This window comes from Protopterus annectens, chromosome 6.part0 (assembly GCF_019279795.1).
Source record: "Protopterus annectens isolate FY-2018-M chromosome 6.part0, PAN1.0, whole genome shotgun sequence".
Lineage (NCBI taxonomy): Eukaryota > Metazoa > Chordata > Ceratodontiformes > Protopteridae > Protopterus > Protopterus annectens.
In genome coordinates, this window is record NC_056737.1 from 1295072341 (window position 1) to 1295099376 (window position 27036).

At 42.6% G+C, this 27036-nt stretch overlaps 1 protein-coding gene across 1 annotated transcript in view; it reads left to right on the forward strand.

Annotated features, from left to right (window-relative positions):
* ACVR2A (activin A receptor type 2A) overlaps window positions 1-27036 on the forward strand; it is a 1507426-nt gene that overhangs the window by 1290494 nt on the left and 189896 nt on the right. Inside the window, exon 8 of the mRNA XM_044074861.1 lies at window positions 25283-25397. Coding sequence (XP_043930796.1) covers window positions 25283-25397 — 115 coding nt within the window. The remainder of the gene's footprint in view (window positions 1-25282; window positions 25398-27036) is intronic.

A 27036-nucleotide genomic window follows, 5' to 3' on the forward strand; every position in this document is an offset into this window, starting at 1 on the left:
GAGGTGGCAAGCCAGAAACTTGCTTTCTCAGCTCCATTGACTTCCTTCTCTCCTGAGTGGTCCTCTTTCGATGTTGTGAAGAGGGTTTTCTCTGCTTTGGCAGGTCAGGCAGGTCCTTTCCCCCTCAGATCCACCCTCGACATCTCCACTTATTTTGCAGCATGATCTCCAGCTTTGTACTCCATGAAAAGAGGCAGCCCAAAGCTTCCACACCACCCAGCCAGGTATTGCCATCTCTTCCAATACTTCTCCGGATCATCCCAATGAAGAAGTCCCTAGGAGGAGAACTTGCAAGAGGTGGCACTTAGACTCCCCCCAGAAGTCCATCACTAAGGATACTGACTTTGAGAGGGGGAAGGGTCTCCAAAATCATAACCCAATGATGTCTCATTTGGAGACATCTTTGAGATCTGTGAACAGAAGGTGTTTGGACTGCAGAAAACCCAACTCCTGAGGAGTCCGTATTACTGGAAGCTTTCGGAATTGGCCCCTCTACCTCCTGGGTCACTCCATCAGCTGATGACCTCATTGATTTGGTGTCTAAATGGGTGTGGAAGGAACCTGATGCAATTGAGCGGATCCCCAAAAGACCAGACAGGATTCTGGCTCCACTGGTAGGAAGAGAACATTGGAGTAAGGGAGTACCAGTTGATGCAATGGATGTGGCGGCAGCTACAAAGAAGGAACTTGCGGAACAGAGTTCCCGCTGTCCATCCCCCCAATAGAGAATGTAGGGCAGCTTTGGGAAGTGAGTTTATGCTTCAGTGGCTTTTGCTCTCCAGTCACTGAACTATCTGGCACACTTTACAAGACTGCACAAGGACTTGATTAAGGAACTTTCAATCTTCCTTTCAGGGTCCACTACTGGAAAGGCTCAAACTTCTGTGGCCTCACAGTTGACTACCCTTCATTCTATTGCAAACTCATCCATTAGACTAATCTCCAAGCTGCAGAAGGCACCTCTAGGGTTGTGGGTTCAGATATTTCCATCAGGAGGCATGCCTGGAAGCACCTGTGTGACTTTTCAGAGCCCTTTGAGTCATCTTTCGCTAATGCTCCCTTTGACGGTACTTTTTTGTTTGGCACACCAGTAAAATACATACTCCAGGTGTGAAAAAGACAGAAAAACCCTATATGCAGTGCTGTAGTGGGCGTACATTTTTTGACCCCTTTCAACAAACTTTTCCAGGAATCAACGGAAAGGTCAAAAGATGTGGTTCAGGAAGTCTCGGGGGTCCTTTCCAGGACATGTGAAGATAGTTCCCCCGAGACAAAGAGGGGAGCAATTATGGCAGAAGACTTGCCCCCATGGCAGAGGAGGCCTGCAAAACCAAGGGTCTAGAGATACTTTTCCTGACTGGCCCTTTCAGTGCTTCTGAAGGGAGGTTTGATTGTCTTCCTCTGGAGGCAATCAGGGGTCACTTATCTCTGCACAGGAAGCCTAGCTAAACATAACAAAGGACACTTGGGTGCAGAGAATTATTTTCAGTAGTTATATTATTCCCTTTTCCCTACCACCTCTGTTACTCAGGAAAATCCCAGAAGTTCCACCCAATCAGAGGGAAGCAGCAGCATTAGAAATTCAAAAACTGCTAGAAAAACAAAGTCATCCAAGAGGTCCATTCAGACTAAATAAGAGTCCGGAACTTACACAAGATTCTTTTTAGTGCCAAAAAAGAAAGGAGACTGGAGGTCAATTTTAGATCTCAGTGTGTTGAACAAATCGGTTTGATGCACCAAGTTCCAGATGGTCACTATTCAGTCCATTCTGCCCTTTCTGAGCAAGGGCAACTGGATGTGCTTGATAGACCTTCAGGATGCGTACTATCACATAAAAATGAACAGACGATCCAGGAGGTACTTACACTTCTGGCTGGGAACCAGTAATTTCTAGTTCAGAACATTGCCCCTTGGCCTCACCTGAGCCCCCAGGGTGTTCACCAAGTGTATGGCAGTAGTAGCAGCTTACTTGAGACTGCAGAGATTCTGGGTGTTTCCATACTTAGACAACTGGCTCATTACTGCTCCACCAGGCATCAGCTGCTTCAAGCAGGAGACCGAGTGTTGCAAACTTGTTCAAATCTCGGAATAAACATCAGTTACAAACAAGTCTGAATTACAGTCGATTCAGACATTGGAATTTATAGGGGCAATGTTCAACACAGTATCTATGGTAGCTTAGCCAGATAAAACCACAAACTTTATGAGATATAAACTATGAGAACACAACAAAACAAATGTCTTAACTGAATCACTGTGTTTTCGTCAGTACAACTTCATCAAATGAGCATATCAACTTCTACCACCATTTTTTTATAGTCCATGAGAATAAAATGCAGTAGATGAAAAAAATTTAACATTGTATGCATTTTACATAATATATTATGTGCACCTTACAGTTTCATTTGTACTCAGTTAATTTTTTTCATTGTGCACTTATTAAGGTTTTTTAAATGTTTTTAATAAGGTTTTTTCATCTACTGCATTTTATTCTCATGCATCTAACAATGTTGTACTGTGGCTTTAAATTTAGGATTTTTTGTTAATTGATTAATCAAGGACTATATAAAAATGGTGGTAGAAGTTGGTATGCTCATCTGATGAAGTTGTACTGACAAAAACATGGTGAGTCAGTTAAGGCGTTCGTTTTGTTGTGTTCTCATAGTTTGTATCTAATAAAGTTTGTGGTTTTATCTGGTGAACCTTCCAGTGCCTTATTTTTTGGTTATTGGCTTATCTTCCCCTTTCAAGAGTACAAACAATAAGAAATCAGATCAAGAAAATAATTTGCAGTACCAGAATTCCAACTCATTTGATTCTGCAAGCCCTGAGGTCAATGTAAACGGCAGTAATCTTGGTTCCTTTAGCAAGATATCATATGAAAATTCTGCAGTGGATGCTACAAAGTGATAGAAATGATTTTCTGTCAGTGAGGCCAGCCTTGCTGTGATCTTTTTACATCTTCCCTAAACAAGTGCAGCAGCTTCACCGGGGGAGTCAGCGAGGGATGATGTTCGCCACAATTGGTCCCCTGGTGGTCTTGTATGTTTATTCTCCAGCTCCTTTAATTCCCAAATTCTTTCAGAATTCAGCCAGGTTGAAGAGCGAAGTCATTCTCATTGTGCCTTTCTGGCCTTGACAAATTTGGTTCCCCTTCCTTTGGCCTCATCTTCTGTACCTGCCTTGGATTCTGGATCCAACTTCAGACCTTCTGTCTCACTCAACAGGTTTGGTTCACCTGAACATCTCAAACCTCAAACTGACTATATGGTTTCTCCAATTCCATTAATAGCCAGGAGGCAACCTATCCTGTCTTTTCCTGTCCATTTGATACTGTTATCTTCCCATAAACCCTCAGTGAGAAAACTCTACAGAAGTAAATGGAGAAGATTTGTTTATTGGGCTGAGCAGAATTAGGTAGACCCCTTCTCAGCCCCGATTCATGTTGTTGAATTCTAAGCGAGTTTATTCCACTAGTTCATCCACTATTAAAGTTCAACTCAGCCATATTGAACTTTAATGTGGTGTTTCTCTGGCTTCTTCAAAACTGTGCATAGCCTTTTTGAAAGGTGCCCTTCTACTTAGACCTCCTTTTAAAAATCCTATACAACCATGGGATTTAAATTTATTACTGCAAGCCTTAACACATTCTCCCTTTGAACCTGCAGCTAAATCTGAATTAAAATTTTTGACCTGGCAAACTGTATATTTGAAGTTGTCAGTCTTTATCCTGTCATCACCTGTGGGTTCAGTTCCAGTCCTTCTAAACCAACTCAGTTGTTTCTATAGTTCGTGGACTCCAAAGACTCTCAAGCACATCCCTTATCCATAATGCATAAGGTATATTACCCCAAATCTCGTTTGCCACTTTCAGCTTCAGATGTGGTTTCTCCATATCGCTGTCGAGCCTACTAGTTAAGTGTGATAATTTACTGTAAATGTCTTCCTATCCTTTTGGAAACCTTTCCTTCCTTCAACCCCACTATTTCCCAAATTTCTAAAGAAAGCAGCCAAGTTGAAGAGCAAAGTCATCCTCATTACCCCCTTTTGGCCTCTGCAGATTTTGTTCCCTTCCTGTGGCCTCATCTGCTACAAGCACCATGGATTCTGGATCCAACTCTGGACCTTCTGTCACAGCCGACAGCCATCATTCACCCAGACATTACAAGTCTCAAGCTGGCAGCTTGGTTTTTGCATTTCCGTTAGTGGCCAAGCATGATATGCTCTCTTCCCTGGTTAAACATATACTTTTGCTGTCTCATAAGCAGTCTGCTCACAAATGTTATGCAAGTAAATGGAAGAGATTTGTTCACTGGTCCTCCTTAAATGACTTTTTCAGCAAAATCTGACAATTTCTTTGTTTCTTTTTCACGTATCAAATTGGGACAACCTGTAAACAAAGTAATCCTAGCTCAGCGGATTTCAGATTGTATTTCCTTTGTTTATAACAGAAGAGATTTCAGATTGCATTTTCTTAGTTTATAAGAGGAGAGATATCTCCTTACCTTTACCACCAAAAGCACATTAAACTAGAGCAGTAGCTACTTCTGCAGCCTTTCAGTCATGAACTTCCATGGTTGACATCTGTGCAGCTGCAACTTGGGCATTTCCCCATACCTTTGTTACTCATTACAAGTTAGATCTTGTCTCTAGAGGAAGAGCATCATTTGGTTCAGTGGTGCGCAGGAATATCCTTCCTTGAATCCACCCAGGGTTCTAAGTAGCTGGGGACTCTCTCCCACAGGTGATGACAGGATGAAGATTGGCAATTTCAGATAAAGAAGTTATGTCTTACCCCAACATTCCATCTGAGATGTTCTTTGTGTTTCACTGTTACAGTCTTTACATTTGGGTAATCTGCTGGCAGGTTGCCTTCAGTCGGCCTGATTAACAAAGTCTTGGGTCCTGTGTTGGTTGCTGTCCCTTCTTCCATGACGTCAGGTTGTCAGGGGTATAAAACATGCAGCCGACGCCATTACATCAGTCTTTCTTGCCGTGCAGTGCCCGAAGCAGAAGCAGTTCGCAAGTGCCGGTCAGCAGACTCTGAAATTTTCGTTTTCGAGTTTCAGAACCGAAGTCTTCAACTAAAAGCTAAGTACCTCGTTGGGGAAACTTTTTCTTGCTCCTTACCGATGTCAGTAAAAGTTAATTGTATTACTTGTGGGAAGCAAATACCTCATAAGGATTTTCATTTGCACTGTATTCCTTGCCAAGGCCCTGACCACAACGTGTCTTGCTGTCGGTTTTGTGCTAAATTTAATCAACGCACTATTAAACGTCTGTATATTTTTGCTTCTAAATATTTTGGCTCAAGATTTAACTATCCAGAAATGTCGTCGGTTAGCAATCCGACTACCGGAATATCTAAAAAACGCAAAGAGAAAGACAGAGACAGAACGTCGAGGTGCAAAACCGACAACGAAGCTTCTCCTAAGACAGTTGCCGGTACTCAGTGAGGCGCTTTCGCAGCCCCTGATACCCGCTACTTTTGATTCGCAGGCCTCTACCGAGACCCATTCAGAGTCCGGTATGCCGCGAGATACTTTTAAGTATTGAACCCGCAGATGTCTCTACCTTAGATGGGTCTGGAGCCGCTGAGGCAGGCACCAGCTTCTGAGGGTGTTGTCAGGCGTAAAGATTTGTATATTAAACCGACGCTATCTTCAAAATTAAGGCCAAAAACTACTTCTATGCCTAAAAAAATGATACTTGGGCCATGTGTACAGGCCCCAATGCCTAAAAAACAAATGATCAAAATGGCTGAAGATTTAATTACCTTGATCAGAGGTACCCATCCCCCTCCTGCTAAGAGGCCTAGGCAAGACGCTGACTATGAATCTTCAGATCAGGTTTCTGTTTCTTCTGATCAGGAATTATCCATACCCACTTATGAGGACTCTGATGCAGAAGAAACCATCCCTTCTGCTTCTCCTCCTGAGGATTTTTCTTTTGGAGAAACTTTGCATTCCTTAAGGGAACACTTTCACTGGGAGAGTCAGGATTTCTCAGAATCTAAAAAGAGACGTAGGGATTTTCCTTCTTCTTCCTCAGCATAGGCCTTTGGCTATACCTCCTGTTCTAGACATTGTTGATGATGTTTTTTCAGAATCCAGTATGACTCCTGATTCCCTGCCTCCAGCTCCTAGTAAGCCAGTCAGATACTACAGGGTTCCTGACTCCCACAAATTCCTTTTTAAAAACCCTACTGCTGACCCTGAAACCATTTCTCAAGGTTCCAAGGGTGTTAAGGCCTCTACTGATAAAAATCCTACCCCTTCTGATAGAGATTCCAGGGCGCTGGATAGATGGGGTAAGAAGGTTTACATGTCTGCAACCTTGGCAGTCAGGGCTTTAAACTGTTGATTTCATATGCTTAAATATCAACAGCATGTCATGGGTTTACTTAAACAGAAAATTATGTGGATTTCTGACTGTGTGGAAAATAAAGAGTTGCAGGACTTATTGCATTCAGCTGAACAAGTCGGAAAACATACTTTGCAATGTGGTTTTGATTCCTTGGAGGCCTCTTGCAGGGCTGCTGTAACTGGATCTGTGATAAGAAGGCATGCTTGGCTCAAGGAGCAAAGTCTGCCTGATCATGTTAAAGCAAAATTGTTGGATGCTCCTTTACAACAGGACAAACTATTTGGTAATAAGGCTGAAGAAGTTTTGAAAAAGATGGAAGATAAAGCTAAATCTATGCAAACTGTAAAAGAGTTCCTACACGTGCAGCCACCCAGGTTTAGCAGGCACTGACCTACTAAGAACTGGTCCTTTCCAGTACCCACCAGAGCCGCTCAGGTCAAACCCAGACATCCCAAAGACTCTAGGTTTCAGTCCCAAGGGACTTTTAGAACAAAGCAATGGGGTTCCTCCACCTCCAAATCTGGAAGCAACAAGGCACCTTCCTATGGTGAACAGTCTCAATGACTTTCCGCTGCAATCACCAAGCACTTATCTTTTGGCCGCCCCTTTGAGGGGAAAACTGGCACTTCATGCACGAAACTGGCAACTGATTACCCAGGACAAATGGGTTTTAAATATAGTATCCTAGGGATACAGATTTCATTTTCACACGTTGCCAATCCCAAACGGATGGCCAGAAGCCCAAAACGAGTTATGTTTCTCATGAATATGGGAGCTATACAGCCAGTATCAGAAAAGGAAAAGGGACAAGGTTTTTATTCAAGGTTTTTCCGGGTACCCAGAAAAAGACAAATCATGGCATCCAATTCTGGACTTATCCATTCTAAATACATTTCTGGACATTCCAAAATTCAAGATGCTGACTCTCCAACAGTTGCTACCTATGCTAGCCAAGGATGCCTGGTTGGTAACTCTAGACTTAAAAGAGGCTTACCTGCACATCCCAATCAGGGGAGTCTTGCAGAAGATACCTCCGCTTCAAAGCAGACTGTTTGCATTACCAGTTCTCTGCACTGCCCTTTGGCTTATCTACTGCGCCCAGGGTCTTCACAAAGTGCCTGGCACCAGTAATTGCTTTTTGCAGGCAAAGAAATATTCAAATTTATCCATATCTGGATGATTGTCTAATTCAGGCAGAAAACAAGGACACTCTTCTAAAACATCTGGCATTTGTAAAAAGGCTTCCAACTTGTCTAGGGTACACCATAAACGAAAGGAAATCACAACTGGTACCCTCTCAAATAATTACATTCCTGGGTGCAAGCTTGAATACAACTGCCCAGATGACTTACCTTACGCCAGAAAAACAAATTCAATTGATAACTTACTTCAAACAGGTAGCCACAAAAACCCAGCTGTCTGCAAGACAAATTCTGCAGGCCTTGGGGTTCATGGCCTCCTGCATCCTTCTAATTCCATATGCAAGACTGCATATGAGGAAACTTCAATGGTACCTAAAAAGCTTATGGAGTCAACATTGTCACAGCCTAGAAACAATAATTCCTGTCATTCCTTGCCTGCAACTAGAGTTCCTATGGTGGGCAGAGGCCTGCCACCAAAACAAGGGACTGTCATTCATTCCACCCCCTGCCACCCAAATCCTGACTACAGACGCATCAGACTATGCTTGGGGGGGGGGGGGGGCACGCCTGGCAGGGAGATGCATTCAGGGCCAATGGAGCCCAAATCAAATGCACTTGCATATCAATCAGAAAGAGATGCTAGCTGTACAGAATTCTCTGACAGCCTTCAAGGACTATCTTCATCCAGGACAACTACTGATAAAGACAGACAACACCACAGTCATGTGGTACATAAACAAACAGGGGGGTACACATTCCTACCCCCTTTGCAGACTAGCCATGGCATTGTGGAACATGGCCTTGACTTATCAAATACATTTACAAGCTCAATTCCTGCCAGGAAAGCAAAATACTCTGGCAGATGATCTAAGCAGAAATCTTATGGACCCACACGAATGGAAACTGGATCCACAAATCTTCAGCATGTTGACAGGCAAATGGGGGAGCCCAGACATAGATCTTTTTGCTTCACCTCAAAACTGTCAGTTGGACAAATTCTGCACAAGAATTCATCACAAAAAAGCTTGGAAAGTGGATGCTCTGTCATTCAGCTGGAAAAACCTATCAGTCTATGCCTTTCCCCCTCTGCCTCTGCTCTCTAAGGTCTTACTAAAAGTCAGTCAGGAAAAAACAAAAATGATTCTGATTGCTCCAGACTGGCCTCGCCAACACTGGTACCCGCTCCTGCGCAATATGTCACATTTTCCTCTGTGGTACCTGCCTCAGACACCTTACCTACTGTCTTAGCAGAACTGCCAAATTCTGCACACTCCGCTCCAAACTTTAAATCTTGCAGCATGGCTAATCAACTAATTTCACCAGTTACATCTCTCAGCAAACCTGTGATGGATGTCATTTTAGAGGCTAGAAGGCCTAGTACTAGAAAATCTTATGCTGACAAATGGAAAAGATTCTATGCCTGGAACCAAGCACAAGGAATGAGCACAGCAATGCCCAATATTCCTCAGATTCTGCAATACTTGACTGAGATGCTTCACAAGGGCCTATCTTTTTCTTCCATAAAAATCCATGCCTCTTCCATTTCAGCTCATTACAACACAGAGCCTCACCTCTTTTCTCATCCTCTGCTAAAGCAGTACCTCAGAGGGGCCAAAAATTTAAGACCTCCCAGGAGAGCACCAACTCCTGCATGGGACCTCAATTTTGTTTTGGAAAAACTCACTCTACCTCCTTTTGAGCCAGCTGCTACTGTGGACCTAAAATTTCTCTCTTGGAAAACAGCTTTTCTTTTAGCAGTCACTTCAGCTAGAAGAATTTCAGAACTACAGGCTCTTATGGCAGTGGAGCCTTTTATTATCTTTTACCCAGACAGGGTGGCCCTCAGGACCATCCATCTTTTATGCCTAAGGTGGTATGGCGTGTGGCTGTTAATCTGACCATTCATCTGCCAACTTTCTTCCCAAATCCACAGAACAAGGGTGAGCGGATTCTGCACTCATTGGATGTACACAGACAACTAAGATTCTACTTAAACCGGACAAAATCTCTAAGAAAATCTGAACAGTTCTTCTTCTTCTTCTTCTTTCAGCTTTTCCCGATTAGGGGTCACCACAGCCGATCACCTTGTCCACTTATGATTGGCAGTGGAGTTTTACGGTGTCGAGTTGCCAGCCTGGCGCCCAACCTTCCACAGGAGGCACACACTCACACTTAGGGCCAATTTAGAGTGTCCAGTCCACCTACAGCATGTCTTTGGAATGTGGGAGGAAACCGGAGCACCCAGAGGAAACCCACGCGACCACAGGAAGGACATGCAGACTCCGCACAGAGCAATTGCTGGTGGCATTTGCTTCAGGGATAGAGGGAAAGGCTATTTCAAAGCAGACTATTTCCAAATGGATAAGCCAATTGTATTCATTTCTGCTATATGCACCATGGTAAACCAGTCCCCAAGGGGATCAGATCTCATTCCACCAGGGCTGCATCTACTTCGGCAGCCTTTCTCAGAGGGGTTCCTACCAGAGATATTCTAGAAGCTGCTACCTGGAGCTCAGTTCATACATTCACCAAACATTACCATTTACCTCTCTTTTCTAAATCCAGAGCTGGCTTTGCCACTGCTGTCTTGCAGGGCCTTATAGCTGCTCCTAATGCTGTATAGATCCATCCTCCCAACCATAGCTTTGGGATTCTACCCAAATGTAATGACTGCAACAGTGAAACACGAAGAACATAGTGCAGTTGTGTACACTTACCATAAATGTAGATGTTCGAGTGTATTCACTGTTGCAGTCCTGGTTACCCACCCTCCAGCCCCCTGTTTTTCTCTTACTATACCTCTCCTTTCCTTTATTATGCTTAAAGCCTTTTTGGTGCATTTGCTTTTGTTTGGAGGTATATTTTTTGTGCTTTACATTATGTACAGATATATATATTTTGCTCCCCATTTGGGGGGCACCTGACATCTGGGGCAAGAAAAACTGATGTAATGGCATCAGCTGCATGTTCTATACCCCTGACGACCTGACATCATGGAAGAAGGGACAGCAACCGACGCAGGACCCAAGACTTTGTTAATCAGGCCGACTGAGGGCAACCTGCCAGTAGATTACCCAAATGTAATGAACGCAACAATGAATACACTCGAATATCTATATTTATGGTAAGTGTACACAACTGTACTTTGTCCATCTTCATCTGTTATCACCTCCCCTCCCTCTTTCCCCCTACCTAATTTTCTGGAAAAACAGACTTTCACACATGAGTTCCATTTACATTATAATTATAATCCAGATATGGTCTCTTTCAGTACCTTTTTATGTCTTTCATTCTGTAATCAGCAAACTCGATCTGAGGTAATTTACTCTATGCATTATGGGTAAGGGAAGTGCTCGAGAGTTTTTGGAGTCCACGAGCTATAGAAATGGCGGAGTCAGTTCCGAAGGATTGGAACCAAACCCACAGGTGATAACAGATGAAGATGGACAACTCTGATGGCACGTTATGGTAAGACATAACTTCTTTTTTTGGTTGCAATTACATCTGCTAGAAGAATATCAGAACTTCAAGCATTATCTTCTAAGCCCCCATACTTGATTTTACGCAAGGATAGGGTCATCTTACGTACCAATGCTTCCTTCCTACCTAAGGAGGTGTCAGAATCCAACATTAACCAAGCCATTAACCTGCTAGTATTCTTCCCAAACTTTACAAATAAAGGACAATATATGCTGCACTTATTGGATGTTCATAGGCAATTGCGTTTCTACCTGCACAGAACAAAAAAAATTAGAAAGACAGACCAGCTATTTGCTTCCTTTGCACATAACAAGGTAACTCTAGCAAGATGGTTGACAGATTGAATTTAATTTGTCTACAGCAAATTGAGTCTCCCCTTACCTAAACCATTAAAGGCTCATTCAACTAGATCTATGGCTACTTCCACTGCATTCCAGGCTAGAGCATCCATGGATGATATATGTGCAGCTACAACTTGGTCAAATCCTCATACCTTTATCACTCATTACAAACTAGATCCGGTCTCAAGGGGAAGAACAGTTTGGCTCAACTGTACTCAGGAATGTCCTTCCTTAGAGTCCACCCAGGAATTCAGGTAGCTGGGGACTCTGTCCCATATGTTGAGGAATGAATGAAGATTGACAACATCAGGTAAAGAAGTTATGTATCCATCCCCCTCCATTTCTCACAAATGACTTCCGGAGGAATGAGCTCTTTAAGGACACTGTATGTCCCTTGTATTGAATTCCAGTTATGCTAATTCTTTTATAATTTCTCTCTATCTCAAGCTGTAAATGTAATCTCAGGGAAGGTAGGAGTAGGGCATTATGAGTAGGAAAGGAGCTTAAGAGTTTCTTGGTGGCCACAAGCTGGTGTAACAGCCTAGTCGGATCTGAGTGTTGGATCCAAACCCAGATGTTAAGGAAGAATGAAAATGGGCAACACAGATGGAACGTTATGGTGAGTACATAATTTCTTTTTTCTTTACTTGTTCTGTCTCACACCAGAGCATAACATAGGTGCATATCCGCATTTTACTAGCTTCAACCTGAGGACATTCAGAAGGGAAGTGTAATCTTTGCATGTGATCCCAAGTAAAAAAGGGTGCATTCCTGATTCTAAGTTGCTGTGGCATAAGCAAAGACCGTTTAAAATGTTCCATCTAAGCTGCTATAGTTTCAGCAAGGCCCTTTGGAATGTTCCATTTACGAAAGAACATTCCGTGAAAAAAACTTGGGAAGAATGCTCAGGAGATTGAGGACATGCCATTGGATGACTCTGGTCCTCATAGGTCCATCAATTCCTGACATGGTGAGGCACTTTTACATCCCCCATTTTTGAAGTTGGTCTCAGCCAAGGCCACTGATGCAACCACTCTGCAGGCTGTCATGCTCTCAGTTTTTCACATGTCAAGCCAGACCAACAATTTTATCTCACCTGATACCTTCATTATTTAACCATGGGTACCAAACAAGCTTCTTGTCTCAAGAAGGAAGAATGACTACCATCATTCCTCTGCACAATGGTGGGCCATCTATGAACCCTGGAAACTACAAACCTTTAAGTCTGACTGGTCTCGTATGCAAAGTCATGGAAAGAATTGTCATGCAAGTGATCAATAATGACACAGAAAACCTCCAGTAACATGACCCAACACAGTCTGGTTTCATCAAGGGCAGGTCGTACCTACTTATCCTGGTGAACTTCTTTTAGAAGTTCACCAAAGCAGTGGATGATGGCAAAATGGTTCACACTGCCTACCTTGACCTGGCAAAGGCAATTGACACAATACCCCACTCAGGCATTGTTGACAAGCTCAAGAGGTTAGGTTTTCACCCAATAGATAGCCAGTTGGCACAAAGACAGGACTCGGGAAGTTAGAATTGGGGAGTCTGTATCTACAAAGAGGCCGATTGCCAACAGAGTCACTCAAGGGTTACTCGTAGGACCACTCCTTTTTGACATTTTCTTCTCTGAAGTCAAGACCAATGTCAGGGATACCTGGCTGACCAAATTTGCTGACCGTTGCAAATTAGCAGTAGTTATTTAATCCCTCACCAAGCCCTGATGTTCTCCATGAAAGTTTGGTCCAGACAAATATCCAGTGTCAGAGCTGTAAACAAAAGCCAAATGCCAAAAAATGTATAATAGCATCCTTTAGAAAGTTGGTCACCCCTGGTAACTACCACATTAGCAACATGCCCCTAAGAGTTGACCTGATAGTCAGAGACTTGGGGACACAAACAGACAGTAATCTAGTCTTTGACCATCAGTTTGACATAATAGTTAAGGTGTTTACCTTACAAATACAAGGTGCAGTATTTGATTCTAATATGGGGTAATTGGCTAGGCCTACAAGAGCAGCTAACCTAGTAGTAATATATGAACCTATGAACTTGTATGTCTGTGATAGTGAGGAGCTCTGTCTGTATTATGCAACTTATAAACAAATATATTACATCTAGGTTCAAGACTGTTGTTCCACTGTCTCTCCATCGTGTCCTATTTATGTCACAAGCAAAATTTAGGTCTTTTAATCTAGTAGTTCTGATGCTGTTTGTTTTGCACATGTGCAAGAAGGTTTATCAAAACAGGGTCCAGGGAGATGACAAGAAATAATTGTATAAAAGATCAACTTGTGAGGGTTTTCAGTAAAACAAAAAATTCTGCAAGATATGACAAAAGCTCAAATGGAGGTGACAAAACAGGGTCCAGGGATGCCTTGTATGCTAGGCAAAGATTGCCACCTCAGACTTCTGTACAATACAGAGTAAAGATAAAGGACTTTGAGGCAGTCAGCACAGGACATTGTATTTACTCCCTGTATTCTTTTAGTAAAGAACCTTTGTGTCATCCCAGTTGGTGCCTGTATCTAGTCAAGTACACACGGAAGGGGACATTATACTTTATGATGATTCTGATGAGGGCTGAGTACAGTGGTATGATGATCTCTCTGGACCTAGATGCCATTCCCTTGCTTATAAGTTGAACAATATGGAAAGATTTTCTTACTACCTTGGACACGTTTGAAGGATTAGGTTACTGTGTACATGAGTTTCCAAATCCCTGACGTAGTGAATCAACTTTTAGGGGTGTTTTATGTATGATATTTATTTATTTAACATTTGTTGACTGGGAAAGGCTGACTAGGTTCCACAGATCCTGTTTTCAGCAGAGGCCCGGGGAGAAATGCTCCAGAAGCATGTCTTTAGAATGTGGGAGGAAACCGGAGTACCCGGAGGAAACCCACGCGAACGCAGGGAGAACATGCAAACTCAGCACAGAAGGCCGCACAGAAGGCACCCCAGCCGAGAATCAAACCTCTTGCTGTGAGGTGACAGCGTTAACTGCTGCACCACTGCGCCACCCATATAGTTACCCAGGGTGGCAGACTTCCCAAAAGGTTCTTTTATGCATTTCATAGTACTGTGTTTTAAGCCATGGCTTTGGCACAGAGTGTTTATCTATGTCAAAATGTAGTGAAGGGTGCTCTTGTTTTGGTAATTATCTGCGAACTTGGTTAAACAGAGGCCTTTGACATTGGCTTTGACATCCGAGAAGTAGATTGCAAAGAGAAGTGGGCATAGCTCAGAGTCCTGGGGGACTCCACTGGTGACAGGCCTCTTTGTGGAGGTGGCCTCACTGATTCTAACCTCTAACCATGCCTAAGGGGGTATTATATTCAGTGAGTAGTCTAATAAGAGCTGAATAATGGGGGGGGGGGACAATGACATTCCTAGATCTATATGCAATCCCTTTGTTTGTAAGCTGTGCGTTATAGAAGGACTTTCTTACAACAATAGACACATGTTGGCCAAAAGTTAGGTCACTGTCCACATATGTTCCCAAATCCCAAACAGGGGCATATTGTCAGTGTGGTAGTTCCCTGGGGATGATGACTTCCCAAAGGGTACAGTAGTGCATTTTTGGCATTTAGTTTAGTGCATGAGTTATTTATTTGAGACAAACCTTCGTACAGGATGGCTAATTCATTTGGGGATTCAGTGACTGCTCCTAGCTTACATCTTCAAACTTAGTCAGCCAGAGCCCTTTGGTATTGGCTTTTACTTCAGAAAAGTATATGCCGAACAGGAGATGTCCCAGCACAGAATCCTGGGGAACTCTACTAGTGACTGGTCTCTTTATGGAGGTAACCTCCTCTGTTTTGATTATCTTCTTCCTCTTGTGAGCCAGTTGACAGTCCAGGGGTGACATAGGGGATTTATTCCCAATTTATTTAACTTTTCTAGTATGCCTGAGTGGGGAATTGTCAGAAGGTTTGGTAGGTTGATATGCAGTGCTTACAGTTTTGCCTTCTTCCATTGCTTTGGTAACCTTTTCAAAATAATCCAGGCTGAGTAAGCATGACCTGCTCTTGGTGAATCCAGACTTAGATGTGTCTAGTGTTTGGAGGTTCCCTATGTCCGGATTAATTCCATGACATGTCTTTCTGTGACTGTGCATATGAGGCTGGTCAGACTTTTGGGTCTGTAATTGCCTGCGTCTGTGAAAGGTCCTCCCTTATGCAGGGAATGACTGTAGCTGTTCTCCATTCACTTGGTACAAAACCTGTATGGAGGCTGAGAGTGAACAGTGTTGTTAGGGGTATGGCTAAATCATACTTCATACTATTTAAAATGCATCCAGGGTATTGTCAGGACCCATCAGTGCAGTATTTATAGGTTTTGATAGCACTTTTAGGACTTGATCTTGTGTGATAGCTGGAGGTGAGCCAGTTTCAGGTATATCTTGAGGGTCAGATAGAGAGAGGAGAGGGGTAAAGTTAGAGCTAAAGTAATTGGCCAGTGGGTTCACTGTATCTTCAGCTTCAATGTAGGTAACATTGTTTGCAATCAGCTCAGCGCTGTGCTGTTTTGTGCTTTTGAGATTACTAGCATAAAAATGTAAATAAAGACAGACCAACACACTTAAAAACCATATACATTTAATTAGATGCTAAAAACAATACATATATAATTGGATAGCCTTGCTGGGCGGTCTTTTCTTATTTTTACTGTGTTTTGTGTTGTATGGGACCAATGTTTAGCCAAGTTTTATACTTTTCTTTTTCTTTTTATTTATAACTAAAAAAATGCCTTGTGATTGCCTTTGGATTAGGTAACTATTTTAGTCTAAAAATATGCAGTTGTTTTATGCCTAAATCATTCACAGAATTATCCCTCAATCATGCCATTCATCTCCTATTACCTGGATGTACATAGGCAGCTGAGGTTGTACTAACGTAGAACTAAATAGTTCAGAAAGACAGACCAGGTATTTTTCCCTTAGCAAAGGGAAAGATGGCAAGCTAGTATACAAACCAGACTGTTTCCCTATAGCTTGCACATTGCATTTTGTTTTTTTATTCTGCTTATGGTATACCTGCTTCTGGATAAGTAAGAACACATTCCACCAGAGCCACTGCAACCACCACAGCATTACATAGCTGGGTCATTAAGCAAGTTGTTGTTAAGGCAACCATCTGGTTTTCTGTGCACACATTCTTCAGACACTACAACCTGGGAGCAGCTTCAAGACCCAGGGTTGGATTTGCATCAGCTTTTTGATAAGACTTGCTACCTAACAGTTTTTTCATTGTTGCCATCCCCTCATCTCTTTTGATTTTGTAGTTTTCCCAATGTGTAAGGACTGCAGCAGTAAGTAGTACAGCTAATATAGTACAGTTGCATTGGGAACCTAACTGTAAATGTAGATGTCAGGTACATTCATTGTTGCAATCTAGGTTTCCCACTCAGCTTCCCTCTTCTCTTGTTATTTCTGATTACCATGTGTTGGGATAGATTCCCATATTGCCCTTTTGCACCTTCCTTCTGAGGAGACTGGTGACCTCTAGGGTGGACCTGTGGAAAAAGAGGTAATGTACCCTACAGTCCATTACGGCTTTGGCATGATGCCAGCATAGAAAAAGCTTTAAAAGTGGTATCATCCAGCATCTCTATTATGACATTGATGTTTTTACATGGAAGTGGGAAGGAGTCAGCTGAAGCCTTATGGGGAAGGTTAATCTCTGGAAGTTGGTCAGACCAGCTGGCCTACTTGTGGGCACATATCCTGATATATAAGGACTACAGCAGTGAATGCACTGGAGCATCGTATGTTAAGTTGTCTATCTCGCCTTCGTTCTTGCTGTTTGGGTTCAGAGTCTATCCTCTGCTCTGACTCGGCCATCTTCTATAGCTCGAGGGCTGTTTACTGGCTCGAGGCTACCCCTTATCCCAGAATGCCCAGCGTCAGCTACCCAGATCTCATTTACCGCTTCAGCTGTGAGGTTGCTTCCTTACTGGCTCAGGCTTAGTATAATCTTTTTGATATTATATATTGTTGTTTTTTTCTTGAAAGTTTGTCAAGTAATTGTCTCTTAAGTATATAGATAATATCCCTTATCCTTTTTTCGCGTTCTTGTGTATTTAAGCTTTGTTGGCTGTCACTCCATAACTCTCAGGCCTTCTGTTCCCTTGAACTTGTTTAAATTAGAGAGTTCCCCCCCCCCAGGATAGCCGTTTAAATTAGAGGCTTTCCTTCTTTTCTTTAACTGTATAAAAATAAAAAAAAAACTCTATTTGTTCTTGTTTTTATAGTATAGTTTTTCATTATTTGTTGTGTGGTTGTTGTTTCTATAATTTCTAAAGATACTAAGGTATCTGGCTTCAAAAAGTGTGACTCATGCTGTCAGAAAATGTCTGACAGATGGGCACACTAGTTGTGTTTATTGTTTGGGCGCTGTTACCTGCAGGACTCATGTTCTATATGTCATGCTTTTAGTCCAAGGGTCCTGCAGGAGCGCAAAAACAAATGAATCCTTCGGGGATTATTGAAGCCTCAGGATTCTCTGACTAAAAGTACTCAGCCAGTGAAATCCCCTAAGTCTGTCAAGCCGTCGGCTACACCTTCGGAGCCGACTCCTTTACTTGTCCAACCAAGTATGTCGGTGCCGGCTGGCACCGACAAGACGACTCCTCTGGCTCCATCAGCTATTTCGGAGCCGTCTCAGAGCCATAAGAGACTGAGGTCGCCATCTTTGGAGTCCATCCACTCAGCACCACAGTCACCTTTATTATAGAGTGAACGTAGCCATCATTCTTCCCACTCCTCTCGATCCTCTAGATTATCGGATCATGATGTGTAGAGAGTAGTAAGTAGGTTGCTTAAGTCACAGGCACTGGCAAAAATTCTGTCCAGCCCACCTCAACAGGTATCGGCTCCAACCGCCTCTATTTCTATTCCTCCTCCGACTACTTTTAGTTCGGAGCCGGAAATGGATCCGCAGGCAGTAGAACTGTCGGCGCCGATCTTTATTTCTCTGGTTCCAACGTCAGCTCTGATTACCTCGATTGTACCTTCTATTGAGGGGTCTGGGCACTGAGGCTCTCTCATTGGCTTCGAGGGGGGGAGTGGCATCGGACCCTTGTCCGACCCCGTTCTCCCCCTCGGAGCTTTGGCGCAGGTGAGCTCAGCAACAACATCAGCCTCAGAGACGTCACCCTCAACGAGGAGAAAAACTCCAATTTCTTCAGAGCTGGAGCTTTCTGTGCCTAGAGGTCAGGACACCTTCGAGGTCATGCTGAGTGTGCTGTCCCCGGAGACAGCTCTACTGCCAGCTCCATTGGCTCCTCCCCCCGTGGTGTCTGTGCCAACCTTTACTCCTCCTCCAGACTCCAAGCGTAGGGAACCTATGCCCCAGGGCACCCCATTGGGTGATCCCTCCTCTTCCAAAGCCTCCCCTGATCGCTCAGAGTAGCCTCCCCAGAAGAAGAAGTGCAAGAGGAAGCACATAGACTCCCCTGAGTCTGTCACTTCAGATACAGACATGGATGAATCGGCAGGGTCCCCATGGTCTCCCTCTGAAGATGTTTCCTTTTCGGACATCCTTGAAATGCTTAGGCAGAGGAGGGACTGGACTTCCCTAGCCCCTACCGAGGATGAGTCTGTATACCTGGATGCATTCGGTTCCCGACCTTCCACCTCCTGGGTATCTCCTCCTTTCGATCCATTCATGTCTGTAGTGGCTTGAAAGGCTTGGTCAGCTCCAGGTTCTGTGGAACCTACTCCGTGGAGACCAAATAAATTCATTACAGCCCCCCAGGACAAGCAATTCCTCTCCAAAGGTGTGCCCGTTGATGCCATGGTGGTAGCAGCAGCCACCAAGAAAGAGTTAGCAGAGACCTCTTCATCTGTTCATCCTCCGAACAAAGAGTCACGGATGATGGACAGATATGGAAAGCGAATGTTTGCTTCAGCGACCTTTTAAATGAGGTCTCTGAATTATCTATTCCATTTTACACATCTTCAAAGGGATCTCCTGAAAGTGCTTGGAGATACCCTTCAAGATCCTACAGCTGAGGGAGCACCAGCCAAAGTAGCTTCTCAGCTTGCGACTCTTAATTCCATAGTTAACTCCTCCATGAGACTGATTTCCTATGCAGCCGATGGAGCGAGCAGAGCCACAGGGACAGGTGTGGATCTCAGGAGACTTGCTTGGATGCGGCTGTGTCAGTTTGCAGAACCCTTTCGACCGTCCTTCACCAATACTCACTTTGATGTCTTTTTTCTCTGTGGGCCTCAGGTGAAAGACATGTTGACCAGTTGTGAGCAGGAAGGCAAGACTCTCTCTGCCGTGGGAGTCCTTTTTCAACTCCTTCCAGACCTTATCCCAAGGGTCAGAAGAGCGGAAAGTTGTGGTTCTGAAAATCCCAGAGACCCTTGCCTGACACACGTGGTGATTTTTTCCCTAGGGACAGAGGGGGAAACAACAATAACAGACGCCGCCCTCGTGGCAGAGGGGGACCGCAGAACCAGGGTGACAGAGAGAAACTTTCTCTGCCAAACCCTTCCAGCATCCTTGAAGGGTTGCCCGACTGCTCACCTCTGGAGGCAGTCGGAGGAAGACTTTCACTGTATCCAAAAGCCTGGCAAAATATAACAAGAGACAGATGGGTACTATCCATCATATCCGGAGATTACAAAATTCCCTTCCATCAATCCCCCATAGAATCGAAAAAGCCCATCCCAGATGTCCCACCCAATCTAAGGGATCAAGCAGTCACAGAAGTTTCAAGACTGCAAGAAAAAAGAGCCATTCAAGAAGTCCCCACAGACCAACTAGTATCCGGAACTTACTCAAGATTCTTTGTAGTACCAAAAAAGACAGGGGACTGGAGACCAATACTGGATCTCAGCAGATTGAACAAATCTGTACAAAAAGAAAATTTCCGGATGGTGACACTGCAGTTCATTTTCCCTTTTCTGGGTCAGGACAATTGGATGTGCTCCACAGATCTTCAGGACGTGTACTACCATATCAAGATGGACAGATGTTCCAGGAGATTTCTTCGCTTCCGGGTAGGGGCCAGTCATTACCAGTTCAGAGCTCTGCCCTTTGGTCTCACCTCAGCCCCCAGGGTGTTCACCAAGTGTATGGCAGTAGTCACGGCTCACCTGAGGCATCAAGGATTCCAGGTGTTTCCCTATCTAGACGACTGGCTCCTGACTGCTACCACCAGGCATCAACTCTTAGAGGCACGGTATTATACAATCGCATCATGCACTCAACTGGGCATTACAGTAAACTTCGAAAAATCTGCCTTGTTGCCCTGTCAGTCTGTTACATACATAGGAGCAGAATTAAACACAAAAGAAATGTTTGCAAGATTACCACAGGAAAGAGTTTCCACTATTAGTCAACAAAATTCTAATGCACAGCAAAAGGGTTCAAGTCAGACATGTCCTCCAAGCTCTAGGCTCCATGGCAGCTGCAATTCTTCTTGTCCCATTAGCGCGTTTCCACATGAGAATCCTTCAGTGGCTTTTTTTCACACAGTGGTCTTTCCAGGAACTACCGATATCTCACATGATCCTGATCACAGAAACAAGCAAAAGGCACCTTTCTTGGTGGATGGTCTCCCCACTAGTAATTCAGGGCAGTCCCTTCATACAACCCCCTCCAGTAGCCACAGTGACCATGGATACCTCCCTGATAGGGTGGGGGGGCATTATCTAGGCAGGACAGTCCAAGGCACTTGGCAACCTCACGAGTACCATTTGCATATCAATGTCCTAGAAATGAGAGCAGTTCTCCTAGGGTTGCAAGCCCTTCAAGACTCTCTTCCTTCCGGGACCATTGCAATCCAAACGGACAACTTGTCAGTGGTGTGGTACATCAACAAACAGGGCGGGACCAGGTCTTACCCCTTATGTCGAGAAGCACTCAGACTGTAGCAATGGGCGATTTCCTCCCAACGTTTTCTGATAGCAATGCACATCCCTGGGAAATCCAACGTTACAGCGAACAGGCTCAGCAGAGCTATCCTCATGCCTCACGAGTGGTCTCTGAATCAGGAAGTTGCGGATCTTATCTTCCACAAATGGGGACAGCCTTGCTGTGACCTATTTGTCACTCCTTTCAACAACAAATGCAGCAGCTTTTTCTCCCTACTTCCTCTTCCAGGTCATATACCCAGAGATGCTCTAGTCCACGATTGGCCTCAGGGACTTCTTTATGCTTTTCCCCCTTTTCCCTTAATTCCAAGACTCATACAGAAAGCAAAATCGTTGGGTTGCAAAATGATCCTCATTGCACCATATTGGCCTCGACAAATATGGTTCCCATTCCTACACCTCCACCTTCTGGATCAACCGTGGATTCTGGACCCGGTTCCAGATCTTCTGATTCACTAGTCAGGCGGGTTGCACAAATCACTTCAAACTCTCCAGCTCACAGCTTGGTTACTCCACTTCCAACCTTAGCCAGGCTTCCCAATATCTCCCCAGCAGTCCGTGATATTATTGTTTCCTCACATAAGTCTACTACGAGGAAAACGTATGCTAGTAAATGGAAACGGTTTTAGTTACTGGGCAGAATCTAGAAATTTGGATCCTTTCTCAGCCCCAATGAAATTCGTGAATTTCTAACACAGCTTTTTCAGTCTGGTGCGGCTTCCGCTACCGTTAGAGTACAACTAGCTGCCATTTCTAATTTTCATATTGGTATGTTTAATTCTAGCATAATGTCTCATAAGCTCTGCATAGCCTTTATGAAAGGAACATCTCTTCTTAGACCCCCAGTTAGAGATCCTCCCCCTCCTTGGGATCTCAATTTAGTTTTAGCCTCCTTAATTTTGCCTCCCTTTGAACTGGCAGCGTCATGCTCTTTAAAATTTATTTCTTGGAAGACACTTTTTCTGGTTGCTATCACTTCAGCTAGATGTGTCTCAGAACTTCAAGCACTATGTGTTCATCCTCCTTACCTGATGTTTCACAAGGACAGTTTCTCTGAGGACCAATCCATCCTTTATTCCTAAAGTCTGCTCAGAGAACAATTTAAATCAATCCATAGATATCCCAGTTTTCTTTCCTAATTACAGCAACAAATCAGAATACAAGCTCCACCAATTGGATGTACACAGACAATTGGGTTTTTACCTCCATAGAACAAAGGAACTAAGAAAGTCAGACCAGTTATTTCTTTCTTATGCTTTCAACAAACAAGGCCTTCCAGTTTCTAAAGTGACCTATACCAGATGGTTATCTGATACTATTGCCTTTATTTATCAGTTACGAAATAAAGAGCTACCAGCTAAACCAAAAGATCATTCCACTAGAGCATTAGCCACCTCTGTAGCGTTTCAGTCTAGGTTGCCCATAGACTCAATCTGTGCAGCTGCCACTTGGGCAAACTCCCACACTTTTATCTCTCATTACAAGGTAGATATGGTCTCCCGGAGCAGAGCTTCCTTTGGTTCTACTGTTCTGAAGAGTTTGTTCCAATGAGCCACCCGGGATTTTAGGTGCTAGGGACGCTGTCCCAAACAGCAAGAACGAAGGCGAGATAGACAACTTAACATAAAGAAGTTATGTACCTACCATAAAGTTCCATGTTAGTTGTCTTCATCTTGCCTTCCTTCTTGCGTCCCTCCCTCCTTCGTAGAGGATTGTGAGGAGTTCCCTTTTGTTTTCACTGGTTGAGCATCTTTTATTACTTCACATGCCAGGTAAATCTGTAACTCTTTCCTTGTTTATTTGTATTGGACAACCAGTTTTAGTAACTGGTTACTCTACTAATGTCTAGTGTGCGCTATCACAAATGAGATCAGGGTAGCTGACGCTAGGCATTCTGGGATAAGGGGTAGCCTCGAGCCAGTAAACGACTCTCGAGCTACAGGAGATGGCTGAGTCGGAGCCGAGGATCGGCTCCAAACCCAAACAGCAAGATGGAAGGTGAGATGAAGACAGCTAACATGGAACCTTATGGTAGGTACATAACTTATTTTTATGGTAATTTCTTGACACATCTCTTGCTTTCTTTCTGAAACAAGGATAGAAGCTTGCTTGGTTCTAGAGTCTCCACTCAGTCAGAACCTGTTGCCATATCTCAAACATCTTTTAGACTTGAGCATCAGTTTCTGTTTGGTAAAGTCAGATTTCTTGACTGTTTTGTTGACTTTTGCATCCACATGGAAGACAGGCCTGTACTGTAGACTAAACATAAGAATCGTAGTACTAGTGAAGAAATTGTTTCCTTGTTCTCGTATTGGAAACCCTGTCTTCTCTTTGGGCCTTACAATTACGATGGAATGCTTGTCTCTTTCTCCCTTTGTGTGATCTTCTGCAGAGATGAAATCTGAGTTGTGGATGACAAAGCCATTGCTTCTTCTAGGATTTCTGAATTTAAACTCTTATGTTTAAAAATCCTTATTTGAGCTTGCATATTAATTGTGTTCGTAAGGGGGAAAAAAACAACAATTTCATTCTAAAATGAGTTCTGAGCTGTCTTTGAATCACTCTGTTTACCTCCTTGCCTGTTCTATGGATTTACAAAATGTTCAGAGTAGCTACTTCACATTGTTCATTGCTGTGGACAGCTACAGTTGTACCAATCGTGTTTTCTGTCTCTTTCTGGAACATTGATCAGTTTTGTCCCATTTGCTGTGGGTAGGGAAGAGAGATCACTGATTAAACTTATGCTCTGGTGGCTAGCTGCATTTTCAATTTTCTGTCTTCAGGAGGCCCATCTTCCTGTTTACACTATAGTGAAATGTCACTCATCCCATGGTGCATCTACTGCTAGTGCATGTTTTAGGATTATTTCTGCAGCAAACGCTTGCATTTTGGTTTCTTTGTTATTTGTTCATACTTTCACAAACCACCACACTGCATCACTCTGAATCTCATTCAAGAGGCAATCTTTACATTTGTAGACAGGCTCCTTAAGGCATTTTGTTCTACAAGACTTAATTTTACTAACATTGCCATCTTTTGTTTCTGTATGTCTTGGAAGACTTCGTATAGGCTGTACCCTTTACTAGAAGTCCTCAGCCTTAAATAGTTCTAATAAGTATTCTCACCATGCCCTATAGTCATCTACCCCATTTGATGGGTGGAATTTTGTGGCATAATAAATCTTTAATTTCTCTTTATGATTTTCTCACTAAAATTAATTTTACTTATTTTTAGGAAACTGTGCATTACCATTTATAGCCATGCCAGTACATGAGTCTGTAGTGAAATGTCTGCATTGTCTTAACCTCAAATTCGCATAGCAAGAGGATACCACCCTATCACTTCTAAAATATTGATTGTTGTACATCTAAATTTTGAAAGTGGTCAGCAGGTATGTAGCCAGGATTTTTGGGACTGTACACCATTTTCCATGCTGAACACCCTACCTGTACATCATTTACCAGTTATACTTTATCCAAGACATTTTCTAAATATAAGATTAAAGATAATAGCAAGTGCAGCAAACTTATTTTATTTAAAATTGGATTACTAGGAATGCAATAAGCATACAGCAATCTGGATAAAAATGTCTTCTTTGCTCACTGATGTTGTTTTAATTTTGTTCATTTACTTTGAAGCTGGGCCATTTGGTGTCCTTGGATTGGGTAAAATGTTACTCCTAAAAATTAGTTTGTATTCTGTTCCTTACATGTTTTATACTGCATCCATGCTGCTCTGTACTTGTAATATCTTGAGTTATCTGAATGACATGTAAAAGTAATAAGGACCATGCAAGTGTACATACTAGTTGGAATGTAATCTTATAATTTGTGTAGCATTATACCTTGTATGTGCTTCATTGCCTAACAAGTTAATTTTATATCATTCTATTTAGTTAAAAAAATGAATGTTTGGATAAGTAAGTATAGTGATATAAGTACAGTTACAGCACACTAAAATGTTATAGTTAGTGTATTTGACACTGCATTTTAAGAAAACATTTAGTACTTAGTACTAGTTAGTAACTTAAATGACATTTTATTATATTGCTTTTACAGGGACATCAAAAGTAAAAATGTTCTGCTGAAAAATGATCTCACAGCTTGTATCGCAGATTTTGGACTTGCTTTAAAATTTGAAGCTGGAAAATCCTCAGGTGACACCCATGGTCAGGTATGCAATACAGCAGTGTAAAAAAAGTACAAATTAAAATTGTTCTCCCCCACCGTTAGTTTTGGTTTATTTAAGTATTCTAAACATTTACTAAACAAAGGTAAGTGTTCTAAGTAGTGACTTCCCCTGCATGACTCCATCTATTTATTTATTTTGCTTGCTTACTTACTTAGTGACAAGTGACAAAATCACACACTTCCTTGTTGTGAGCAGATTTTGAATTCAGTGTGTGTCGGCACTGTCTTGCTTGTTACACTTATCAGTTTAAGGAGTATGACAGATTTATCACTTGATGGTTTTAATCAGAGTACATCACAACATCAGTTTAATTCAGCATTGTGTTTGAAGTGAGAATGAGTCTTTTAGGTGCTGTGAGGTTTTGAGGTTAGAGTGAAAGAGAAAGATGGCCATGGGCTTTAGTCCACTGCTTTCTGACCATGTGAGATACTCTTTATAGGATGGTGCCTTTGTATCACCGTTTAAAACTGTTGGGCAGAAAGTCACATCCTGATGACAGCAGTTGTGTATATTCCTTCATAACCAAGGAAGTTGCAGACCTCGTGAACTTCTTAGTTTTGATGATTGACCTGTGAAGAATGGTAATGTTGCTTAAGATATTGTTCTCTCTTCTAATGTTATGTACATTTCCTGCTTTCTCCGGCTGCATAAACAGAATGCATAACGTCTAGTGTTGGCAACTTTAGAAACCTTGGTTAATACCGAAAGAATGATGCTAAGATAAGGATGCTGTGGTTCTTTGACACCTTCATTTCCTAAGTTAATCTATCATGGTATTAAAGTGGCATTTAAGATTGGAAAGGTGCTTGTTCGTGGAATTGTTGATAGAGCAAATTTATTAAGCTTAGCTAGTTGTAATGTGCAATAAATAAAATGAAAAAGAAAAAATATATGAGGCCAAATGAATCAAACCTGTTTTATAAGAAAGAGGCAGCATTTGTAATTATTTCTTGAGATAATATGTACATTGCATTTATTTTATAGCTGCATACAATTTTTGAGCAGATTTCCATTCTAAGAAATGGACATTGGCAAAGCATTTTGAAGGCAGAAATACTGATTATAATTAACCCTCTAGAAGATAGCCAAAATACACCTAAATACAAACAGCTTGCCAAAATATGAGCTGAAAAATAATTACTGCACACATGGGAAGCTTTCAGGAAAAAAAAAGAAAGAAAAACAAAGGAATGTCATATAATGAATGAGAAAATATTCATTCCTTCTCCGATACCCAGTTCATCTTAAGGGGAACCAGAACTTATCCTAGTTCTCAGTGAACTAATCCCGGAGGGAATGGACAAACTTTTATTAACTGAAATGCTTAACTAGACCAGTGCTTTGCAAGTCATATCTTGGAGAGACAGTTTTGCTTATATGGTTTTACTTGATTAAGAAAAAAGTAACAACGGCTATACTGGTGCAAACTAACACTCTAGAATCACCTCAAAATGTTCATCATAAAGGATTATTGCTACAGTTCATTCATATATGGGATTTTAACAACATGCAGATGTCTGTATTCCCTTCTAACTTCAGGGGCACTGACTGGATGTTCCCAGATTAAATGGAGAGAGATCTCCCATGCCATGGATGTCTGCCAGAAACCTGAGTTTAAAGA